The following is an 11,739-nucleotide window of genomic DNA, read 5'->3' on the forward strand; positions in this document are numbered from 1 at the left end:
TCAACGGTTGCTCTACTTCTTGGTTCTTTCGGTAAAGTCACTTAGAATGGAAATTATAAAATAATAAAAATGAAACATAATAAAATAATTCTCACGACGTTTCGGCCACAACACAAGCAGCCGTCCTCAGGTGAAGAACAGGTCTGTCGAGAAGACAGAGTCCGAAGGTTCCTCTACTTTTCATTCATTTATTTACGATGTACATATTTTTCATGTTATATATTAATTGCGTGTTGTTTCACTTTATTTTTCCCATTCAGTGTTAGCTGCTTAGGTCGTGATGGGTTTTTTTCAATTATTGTTCTATGTCCTCTCTACGGTCACGGTCCTGCTGTAGCATGCACCGATGCCTACTTTAGTGAGGGTGATAGTGAGGGAAAAAAGTATTTGATCCCCTGCTGATTTTGTACGTTTGTGTTCACAGATGGTGCAGTGGTGAGGGGCGGGCGTGGGGGTAGCGCGTGGGTGGGTGGGGGGAGAGGAGGAGAGGTGACGTGGTAACGTCACAGCGTTGGGGGAGCGTGCGTGGAGACGTCACCACGTCCATGTCGCGGCAGCAGATAACTTGAACAGCTCGGACATTGTTGGTGCCTTTTGTGTTTGGCGCCATCTCTTTAATTGTTTATTAATTTGTAGATTTAATTTGCTTGGCAGTGGCTGTGTAGATTATTTGGTCCTCGTGTTTAATTAATGAACAGAGTTGCAGGATGCAGTGAGCACTACATTGTTGTTTGTGTTTTTATTGTATAATCGACTATACAAGAGTTACAACGCCAATGTCGTACGTGTACATTTTTACTTTTTTAAATTAATATTATTACTGTATCGCTCCCACAATGCATGACACCACCTATGGACAAACACATCCCAGTTCACCATTACTAATCACTGCACTCCTACACTATAGTCGCACTCCTCTGCCAGGGTGAATACATCCATGTTAGCTTCACACATACACAGAGCAATATCTATCCCCCCCAACCCCTATGGTTGTTTACGCCCCCCCCCCCTCCGTTGTGATGGAGAGCCACCAGCCAGTCACGGGCGTGGCACTGCGTGTGACGGTGACGAGGGTGGCGAGCGCCGTGCGTCGTGGCGTCTGCCCTGTTCACGTTCACATCTCTCAGGACGCACCACTCAGATCCACGATCCTCACTGAGTCATCCCACACTGCCAGCCCAGGATGTAGGGATTGAGTGAAGGTTTGGTGAAATGAGTGCAACGGCGCCATGGAGTCGGCGCTGTAAAACGACAGCAGCCCCGCGTCCCAGTCCAGATGAACCCCAACTCTCAGAAAAGGCTCCGGCACCGACAGTGAGGTCGCTACCCCACCATGCATCACTGAGAAGCTGTTGCCATCTTTCTGGAGACACCAGGAGACGTAACTCACTCCCAGGACACATTCACTACCACTCCCTCTCCGTGGGATCGTCCCGTACGCGACTCCAACCCGACACAGCCTCGCGCTCCCCACGTCCACCTCCCAGTAGTGCTGACCCGACGAGAAGCTCTCAGAGCACAGGGCTTGTGGCCAGTACTCAAAGCGGTGTGGGTGATGGTGTCGACCCTGGGGGACACCGCTCCATGTCACCGTCCTGAGGTCCGAGGAAATCTGGAGGTCGTCGTGGGCTGAGTTTGTGTCCAGAGTTGGTGAGCGTCCATCTGTGGTATGGACAGCGACGACGCTCGCACAGCGGTCACGGCGATGCGTGTGCAGTAGCGGCACGAGCAGTGCCTGAGCAGTGCACGTGGCGCGTACACACACATGCTGGTGTTGTGTTGTCTGTTGTGTTGTTGTGGTTATACCGCAGTGTATGATACATTGATACGAAACACTGTGACTATCACGTGTATTACAAATGCATACATGACTAATATTCATTAGTATTTGTATACACAAATTAATATTCGTTAGTGTTAGTGTACATACACTAATATTCGTAAGTATCTGTGTACACGTGTAGTGACTTCGCTCATGTCACTGTATTGTGCCGGCCTAAGAGGGGCACGGCATGCGATGTACTCACATCGCGGACATCACGTATGTAGCAACATCGTGAATACTTTTTGGTTCTTTGGTTAAAGTCGCGTAGGAAGAAGATTAATACATCACGACGTTTCGATCGCAACACAAGCAATCGTCATCAGGTGGGACAACCAGAGCAAGAAAAAACTGCTGAAATAGTTTTTTCTTGCTGTGGTTGTCCCACCTGATGACAATTGCTTGTGTTGCGATCGAAACGTCGTGATCTATTAATTTTCTACCTACGTTACTTTATTGAAAGAACCAAAGAGTATGGATCCCTGCAGTCACAAAAGCTTCAAATCAAGATTTAACATCGTGAATGTCACCGAGCAATGCCGGCTCCAGCAAGGCACGGCATGCAATGATTGTCATCGCGGACACCCTGTAGGTGGGTGTAGTACCAGCCCTAGTGAGGGCTTGGTGAGCGCTGGGATAGCGCAATGGTACCACGCGTGGCATGCAGTGCTGCCTCCTACCGGAGGAAGTGGGAGAGTGTCAGCCAAGGTACAAGGTTACCCCTGGGTCATGGAACTGGTTGACCCCTAAGGCATGTGACCGGTAAAGTCTACATGGGGCCCCAGGTAGGGGCTAGAGGGTGGTCACGGGCCGGGGTGGAAAGATCCTACGGGAAGCGTCGAGAGAGAGCTAGGACTCTCTCGAAGTTGGGCGTGGCCAAAGGCGGGGCCGGCCACGACTCGGGAGCATATTAGCGGGGTCCCTACAGGGACCGAGGTTTAGTGTTGCTACCGTCATCTGAAAATCTATGTTCACGTCGAAGAAGAGTCTCCAACACGTGGACCCGGACCCGAGCCTAGGTCCGATCCATTGTAGCTAACTCCCAGTGTGTAAATGTAGTTAGCCGGGTGGTCCACCACCCTAGGCTGTTATCTGGTAAAGGGTCAGCTACCCCTTTGTGTATTACGTGTTGGTGTAATAAATGTGTTGCCTCTAAGAAGTATGTCTGCGACTCAGTTGAATCCACTACACACGTACTAATATCCGTTAGTATATGTGTACATATACTAGTATTCGTTAGTTATAGTGTACAAATTCATATTCGTTAGTATCTGTGTACACATACAGGTATTCGTTTGCATTAGTGTACACATACTCATCAGAGTAACAGCACAATCTCCGATAGCCTATAATCGGTACTAGCTAGAGGGCTGAATTTTATTTTGCTGTCACCCCCAAACACATCCCAGTGGATGATATAATTGTCCAGGTAGATGTATCCCTCAAGGCTTGGGAGATATACAAGCAGACGTGGCAAGATCTGAAATTGCTACCATCCTTAAACATGCTAAGAAACCCATTAGTAACATCAGAAAAGACGAGCGCTCTGAACTCGCCAAATTGAAAAAGAGAGAGGACATAGTCTTCCTCTCAGCCTACAATATCAATGCTACTGTCATCATGGATAAAACCACATACAACAACAAAATCCAGGCAGTTACATCAAAATTTAAAAAGATCCTACCAACTGCCTGGCTACAAAAACCAACAATATCATTAACAATTCGACTTCTCTAATCAAACCATTCAAGCGGCTCTCCTTAAAACCTTCTGCTACTAGACCACCCAGATTCTATGGTCTTCCAAAAATCCATAAAGAAGGTACTCCACTTCGGCCCATCGTTACCACTATCAACTCACCTACCTACAAACTGGCCCGATTTCTGTCTGAGACCTTGCTTACATTCACGGGCAAGACTACCTCAATAGTACTTAACTCAGCTCACTTGGTCTCTCTAATCAAGGGCATCTCCCTGTCTCCAGATTTGCTTGTCAGCTTTGATGTAGTCTCTCTGTTCACCAAGGTTCCTGTGCCTGACACCTTAGAAATAATTGAAGACTTGGTCCAACATGGACTGAATCCTGATGTACCAACTTTGGTTAGGCACTGCCTTACCAACACTTTACCTGGAATGGTACTTTCTACAAAAAAAATGAAGGTACCCCCATGGGTTCCCCCTTATCACCAGTGATAACGAATGTTTTCATGGCGAAATTTGAAACAGATGCCATTCAGACATCCACCCTATGTCCTTCCTTGTGGAAGACATACGTGGATGAACAGTGGTGATGATGCCAGCACCACGATGTGAACGCCACTCTCACAGCGTCTCTCTACAAACAAGACGCCTGTACCACAGCCGCCACAGCCTCGTACACTCTCACATCGACGCACAGACATTGTGTGTCACAGCCTCGCACACTCTCACATCTACGCACCCACATTGTGTGTCACAGCCTCGCACACTCTCACATCCACACACAGACATTGTGTATCACAGCCTCGCACACTCTCACACCCACACACACAGACATTGTGTGTCACAGCCTCGCACACTCTCACATCCACACACAGACATTGTGTGTCACAGCCTCGTACACTCTCACAGCCACGCACAGATATTGTGTGTCACAGCCTCGCACACTCTCACACCCACACACACACATTGTGTGTCACAGCCTCGCACACTCTCACACCCACACACACATACATTGTGTGTCACAGCCTCGCACACTCTGACACCCACGCACACACATTGTGTGTCTCAGCCTCGCACACTCTCACACCCACGCACAGACATTGTGTGTCACAGCCTCGCACACTCTCACACCCACGCACAGACATTGTGCGTCTCAGCCTCGCACACTCTCACACCCACGCACAGACATTGTGTGTCTCAGCCTCGCACATTCTCACATCCACACACACATATTGTGTGTCACAGCCTCGCACACTCTCACACCCACACACACACATTGTGTGTCACAGCCTCGCACACTCTCACACCTACACACACATTGTGTGTCTCAGCCTCGCACCCTCTCACACCCACACACACAGACATTGTGTGTCACAGCCTCGCACACTCTCACACCCACACACACAGACATTGTGTGTCACAGCCTCGCACACTCTCACTCCCACACACAGACATTGTGTGTCACAGCCTCGCACACACTCACACCCACACACACACATTGTGTGTCACAGCCTCGCACACTCTCACACCCACAGACACAGACATTGTGTGTCACAGCCTCGCACACTCTCACATTCACACACACATTGTGTGTCACTCCGCTGCTGGATGAGCGCCTTCTCGCGCCATGCGTGTCCTTGTTGGGGATCGTGAGCGTAGACGCGTAGAGGTGAAGTACAACAATGGTTCACGCTGAACTGCCCTCTGCTGGTGTGATGTGTAAACATTTGTCACGAGAGATACAAAGGCGGCCAGGCGTGGTGCTGGCCACCCACCCCCTCGTGTGCCGTGCCAGCCTTCATAGGTGCTGCTGCTCGCTAACAGCACTTGCCCCAGTACACAGCAGTAGGGTTTAGTAGAATATTGAAACTGTTAAACTAATTCTATTTCACCAGGTAGAGCCCACTGATCCATCTAGCTCTCTTTCAGAGTTTGCGTCTCTGTCCCCGTGGTGGCGTGAATTTTTCCCTGGATCCTCGCGTTTTTCCCTCCACTTTTAGAATCAATTTGCATCCAGATGATTTGGGTGCTGCTCTAAATATCCACGTGATGAGCAACTTCGTAGAGCTGTCATTTGTGATAGTCAGGTCGCTTCCGAAAAAAGAGCGATAGGGTTCAGTGGGTTCCTTACCTGGTAAAATAAAATGAAATGTTCATGAAGGCGGGGAGCACATAAGTGCAGGGCAACAGCGAGACACGGGGGTGCAATACTGAGGAACTCACAGACGAGAGGCAGGAGTCTGTGCATGGCCCTTTCAAGGGACCGGATCGTGGTGGCGTCCAGTGAAGTGGGAGGTGGGGGTGCAGATTCCTTTGGGATCTCTCTCCTGGGACAACCACCAACAGCATCACACAGCCTCGTTTAACCACAGCATTGGAACACTCAGCATCCATAGCAAACACAGCAAGTGTCTAACACATAGACCGTGTCTCAGACACAGCCCGTGTCTCACACACAGTGTCTCACACATAGCCCGTGTCTCACACATAGACCGTGTCTCTCACACAGCCAGTGTCTTACACACAGCCCGTGTCTCACACGCAGCCCGTGTCTCACACATAGCCCGTGTGTCACACACAACAACAACAACCGCCATTCGCCACTAAGTGGCGGTGACGTCACCACGACGCTTGTGCCAGGCCATGTGCACCTGTGTCTCACACACACCCAGTGTCTCACAAACAGGCAGTGTCTCACACACAGCCCGTGTCTCGCACGCAGCCCGTGTCTCACACACAGCCCGTGTCTCACACAGCCAGTATATCACGCACAGCCTGTGTCTCACACACATCCCGCGTTTCACACACAGTTCGTGTCTCACACAGAGACAGTATCTCACACAGTCAGTGTCTAACACCCACAGCCCGTGTGTCTAACACACAGAGCCCGTGTGTCTAACACACACAGCCCGTGTGACTAACACACACAGCCCGTGTGTCTAACACACACATCATGTGTTGTGAGTGTTTAGCCGTGAAACGTTAAGGATCTGTACCTGCGCGTCTCCTCCAGGTGCCCCTGTGAAAGAGAGAGAGATCATGAGTGAAGTCTCTACCCTTGGACCACAAGCCCCCCTGCCACTGCCCGCTCTGTTGTTCTGGACACCCAAACGGCGTCTCCACAGAGTCTCTCCCCACCTGCAGGAAGGCGAGCGAGTCCCTCTCGTGCAGCAGAGTGCGCAGGCGAGCGGCCGCCGCCTGGAGCTCGCTGATCTCCTGCTCGTGACGAGCAATTTCTTCCTCGATCCGGGACAGCAGTTCGCGCTCCTTCACGGCCAGGCGACGTAGAGCCTCCCTCTCGTCCTCGTCCAGAGCCTTCCTTAGGCGGGTGAAATTGCCCGTGATGCGACCCCTGATCCCGGCCACCGATTCCTGCTGAGACGCGGGGACCACGGTTGGCTCCCTGAGCCATGAGCCACTCCGTGTGTGCGTGTAGTCGCCGTGGTGGCTCGGAGATGTTGACTCCTTCACCTGGTATACAGCAGGTCGGGGTTTGATACTGACCCTGACGCCTGCTGTATATTTGGAGTTCGTACGCTCTGTGATTGTGTGGATTTTTCTCTGGGTCCTCCGGTTTTTGCCTCCACATTTAAGTTCAACGTAGTGCGTTGAGAGTATTTGCCTGCTACCAGTTTCCACATTACATTCAGCCAGTTTGTTGGGCTATCATTGGTAATAGCCAGGTCGCGTCTGGAAAGAACTACACAGCTCATTCCTGGTGAAATAAAAAATATTTTAGTCTATTGGTCTCTATGGGTCTCTATGTCTCTCTCTGGGTCTCTCTGTATCTCTATTTCCGCTTATGTATCTCTATGCATGTCTAGGTATCTCATTTGGTCTGGTATCTAGATCTATGGGTGTCTATGTATCGATATATGTACATTTGGCTGCTGCTATAAATTTGCACGTGATAATGATGATGTCAACCACTTGGTGGAGCGCTAATTTGTCATAGCCATGTCACTGGTAAAATAGTAAAATTATATTCCCTAGTGGTGCAACATGCCCCAGTGACGAGGCGCCCATGGAACTGAGTCGACCCATGCCATGGGCACAAGAGGGGTGCGGCTCTTTTCTTGTTTCTCCCCTACAGGGCGCTGGGGTCGTGGATTTTGAGACTCGGACACACAGGGTCCGGTGGGGCCCCCCTCCTGAGTCCGACGAGATGTGTGGCGAGATGTTAACTTCCCCGCCTGGTATACAGGGATCGTGGGTTCGACCACCACCCTGATGCCTGCGTGGATTTTTCTCCGAGTCATCTGGCTTTTCACTCCACATCTCGAATCTGTGTAAACCAGGTCGGGTTTCCCACAAGTCCGACTCGGGTTTAGAGTTCAAGGCATTCGTTTTCTGCAGAGACCAAGAGTGTCTCCGAGATCAAGCAAGCGTTTAGAGTACCGTATTTAGTGTCCTTGGCTGCTATCAATTTCCACCTGATAAGCCATTTAATTGAGCTATCATTCGTGATATTCAGGTTCCTTCTGCAAAAGAGCTACAAGGCTCAGTGGGGTCTTACCTGGTAAAATCAAAATAGTTGAGTCTATGGGTCTCTATATATCATTATTTGTCACTATGGATCTCTATATGTCTCGATGTATCTCTATGTGTCCCTACCTATTACTTTGTCCTTATATATCTCTATGGGTCTATATATCTCTATGTATCCCTATGTATGTCTGTGGGTCTGTAGGTATTTATTTGGGTCTCTTTGTACCTCTCTTCATCCCTATGTATCTCTATGGGTCTGCTGCTATATATTTCCACGTGATGATGATGTCAGCCACTTTGTTGAGCTGCTATTGTTTGTGGCAGCCAGGGTAGCTTCTGAAAAATCTACACAGCTCAGTGGGGCCTAACCTGGTAAAATAACAAGTATAACCCGTAAAAACAAAGTTTTTCACTATAAATCCTTTATATGCGTGGCGGCTAGAGTCCTCTCGTCCTCTGGCTTGAGATGGCTGCCACCTATGGGTCAGATGATTGTCTGCAGTATTAAACAATTGGTAATTAAATATTTAATTTGTTTTCCCTAAACAGTGTAAAATTTTTGAAAAAAATTTTCACGAACATTAATTGTCTCGCACAACGAGTCTGTGTGCAAAATGTCAGCTCGATTGGATCACGGGAAGTGGGTTAAAAAACGACCGAAAGATTTGCACGGTCGTAAGCAAGCAAGCAAGCACGCAAGCACGCAAGCAAGCAAGCAAGCGAACTTAATATAAAGGATTTAATAAGTATAACCCGTAAAAACAAAGTTTTTCACTCTAAATCCTTTATATGCGTGGCGGCTAGAGTTCTCTCGTCCTCTGGCTTGAGATGGCTGCCACCTATGGGTCAGATGATTGTCTGCAGTATTAAACAATTGGTAATTAAATTTTTAATTTTTTTCCCTAAACAGTGTAAAATTTTGGAAAAAAATTTTCACGAACATTAATTGTCTCGCACAACGAGTCTGTGTGCAAAATGCCAGCTCGATTGGATCACGGGAAGTGGGTTAAAAAACGACCGAAAGGTTTGCACGGTCGTAAGCAAGCAAGCAAGCACGCAAGCAAGCACGCAAGCAAGCAAGCAAGCGAACTTAATATAAAGGATTTAAAAATAGTTGTAATTTAAATAAACTCTGGTGACGTGATTAGGGACGGCATGAGGTGCAGCTGTGCCCTGTTCGTGCCTCTGCATCCATGCCGGTGCGCGACCTCCAGTGCAGTGCAACAGCTGCACCGCAGCTCCACCCCGACAATCCGTGGCACTCTCTACATCTTTTTTTTGCCACAGGAGTGGAAGATGCAATGCCGAGTAACCCGACCTTGCGGCAGACTCGCCGATGTAGTTATCGAATGCGGTAAACGTGTAGTTAATGTTGAGTTCGAAAATGAATGATAGGGTTAGGAAACATCAAACTTATGAAGCAGCACAAAGTTTACTTGAATTAATTTTCATCTCCATGACTTCCGCGCTGGGTGGAGGTCACAGGAGTCAAAGAGCCAGACTCGGACACGGTACCTTCGCCTCCTTGCGAGCTGCCTCCATCTGCTTCACGGACTCCTCCACCTCCTTCCTCTTCTCCTCAACCGCTCGCGTCTCCTCTTGTACGTGTGTCTGTAGTGAGAGACGAGACGTCACCATGGGGAGACTCCAGCCCCCTGAGCCACCCCTCACACCGCCCTTCCCTCCACACTGACCCCTTCACAGCGAAGGCCCTCATCTCCACGTTGCCTTTGTACGGCGACTGAGACGGGGGCACGGGGAGTAAGCAAGCTGATGCCTCGTTGTATCAGCAGCCAGTGGGAGCCTGCTGGCTTAGTGTCCGTACCGACTCGGACCCATGGGCCCATGTGCCCACAGCTGTCTAGTTTTAAAGATAAATCTACTAGAATTGTTTCTCAGGTGGCTGTGATATCATCCTCAAATATCTATCCAATTAATTACTTTATACGGCAATTATATTTAATGAAAGCCTAGGATTCAGTACATCCTGAGGCTCTTTCCTGAAATGCAAACCAGAGATTAGCAGAGACAAAGATTCAATAGGGAGAGCATGAACACACGATAGTTTTCTTTATCAGATGTTATGTAGCCGAGTGACAGCATTGGTCAGATCGTGTTATGGTGTCTCGCGCTGAGGGTCTCACCTTCCGTGTCTCATGCTCGTCCTTCAGTGTCAGGACCTTGTGTCCTGCGTGTTCACCTGTGATAGTGCAGGTAGAGCAGACCAGGCTGCTGTCTACTGTGCAGTAGAATTCCAGCTCCCTGCTGTGATTAGGGCATCTTCTCTCGTCCAAGCTCGCAGAGGGATCCACCACAGCGTGGTCTCTCAACCTGGGATTCCCTAGGTGAGGCCTAAAGTGAGAAAAACAGTATGACATCTCGCATCTCAGGCAAGTCTTCACTGCAGGAGTCTGGCCATCACTGCAGATGTCACACACGACAGCCGTGGCCATCGCGTCTCCAACTCTGAGCTGCTCTGCCAGGTTGTCGAGGGCCACGTTCCTCTTCAGCTGGGGTCGCACAGGGAAGGCCGCTCGGCACTGTGGGCAGCTGAAGCTGCTCGCTGTCTTCCAGGCGGCCTCCAGGCACCGGAGGCAAAACGAGTGTCCACAGCTGAGCGTGGAGGGGCAGACGAACGTGTCCAGGCAGATGGAGCAGCGCATCTCACTATCCACACTCTCACTGGGAGTCGCGCTAGCCATGACTCATAGGCTTCGCTGAGATCGCTCACTGTGTGGCTCAGAGAGACGCTGAACCAGGACTTCTTATAGCGACAGCGAAGAAGGAAGTCGTCACTGACATCACGAGACACTGCCTGGAATGTGAAACCATGCCCCTAGGTACGCGACAAAAGCCTCAAGGTGAACACGGATATTGTACACACATTGACATTTAAAGAAAGGAGTGTTGTAAATATAAATCGGCGTGGCTCAGCTGCTGTGGCTCATTCATGTGATGAGTATCGAGAGAAAAACCCATCTTTCCAGAGCTCAGCGCACAAGTTGGTGTCTCTGGTAAGACATAGCAATGGATTGGGTGCTACCGTGGCTACGATATGTTATCTCGCTCGCATTATGGCTGCTTTATATTTAAAGTCTTTCTCTCTCTCCCCTTGGTCGCGGAAAAATGTATCTGGGTCCTCCGGTGTACCCTCCATTTAGAATTATCATCGCGCATTCATATAATTTGGCTGAAATCAATTTCCATATAAGCCACTTCATTGTAATAGCCAGGTCGCTTCTGACAAAGAGCCACATAGCACAGTGAGCCTTGCCTGGTAACATAAAAATAGTTTTTGTAGTTGTAGATATCTCATGATGTGCTGTAATTCCATCGCAGTGTAATTACTCCAAGGTGATGAGTTTCTTGAATGTCATCGTGGCATCCGAGATGGAATTTGTAGCCTCTCGTGACCCATCCTGGAATCTTGAGCCTTTTGCCAGCAGTTTGAATCTATCACCAACTCTACCTGCCTCCATCACCCAATGATGTCGATGTCACCATCTCTCACTCTCACCTTGTCCGAGATTGGAGATTCCCATTCCGACCATTCCCAGCAACACCCACCACCTATTTCACCTGCGTTGTTTCACATTCGCATGATCGGCTATTGTACACGCGTCCTCCATCCGTCTTTCTACATCCCCCTCCCCTCCCCAAGTGGTCCGGGCTTTGCTCATCACACCACCTCTAGCGTGTTGAGGCACAGTGTGGTGCGATGCACAGGCA

The 11,739-nt window shown here is 49.4% G+C and overlaps 1 protein-coding gene across 2 annotated transcripts; it reads right to left on the reverse strand.

Annotated features, from left to right (window-relative positions):
• Positions 1-741: 741 nt before the first annotated feature.
• Positions 742-11,063, reverse strand: LOC133359517 (E3 ubiquitin-protein ligase TRIM62-like). 2 transcript variants are annotated; one of them, XM_061577934.1, is made up of 6 exons: positions 10,155-11,063; positions 9,526-9,621; positions 6,661-6,897; positions 6,519-6,541; positions 5,746-5,849; positions 742-1,662 (listed from the first exon to the last, which is right to left on the reverse strand). In XM_061577934.1, exons 1-6 carry the CDS (start codon positions 10,710-10,712, stop codon positions 1,124-1,126), a joined length of 1,557 nt encoding a protein of 518 aa, XP_061433918.1. In that variant the 5' UTR covers positions 10,713-11,063; the 3' UTR covers positions 742-1,123. The 2 variants fall into 2 exon arrangements, with proteins under 2 accessions (XP_061433918.1, XP_061433919.1); XM_061577935.1 differs by having other exon boundaries at positions 6,661-6,894; positions 10,155-11,061.
• Positions 11,064-11,739: the final 676 nt, after the last annotated feature.

Source organism: Lethenteron reissneri, chromosome 65, assembly GCF_015708825.2.
Source record: "Lethenteron reissneri isolate LAM-NWPU_2019-01 chromosome 65, ASM1570882v1, whole genome shotgun sequence".
NCBI classification, from domain to species: domain Eukaryota; kingdom Metazoa; phylum Chordata; class Hyperoartia; order Petromyzontiformes; family Petromyzontidae; genus Lethenteron; species Lethenteron reissneri.

Bases quoted from the DNA above. Each gene is read 5' to 3' on its own strand.
- LOC133359517 (XM_061577934.1), bottom strand. From the start codon at position 10,712: ATGGCTAGCGCGACTCCCAGTGAGAGTGTGGATAGTGAGATGCGCTGC. The intron at 6,542-6,660 runs GTGGGGAGAGAC...TCTCTTTCACAG, and splicing joins ACTCGCTCGCCTTCCTGCAG to GGGCACCTGGAGGAGACGCG. The intron at 5,850-6,518 runs GTACAGATCCTT...TGGTTGTCCCAG, and splicing joins CACCTGGAGGAGACGCGCAG to GAGAGAGATCCCAAAGGAAT.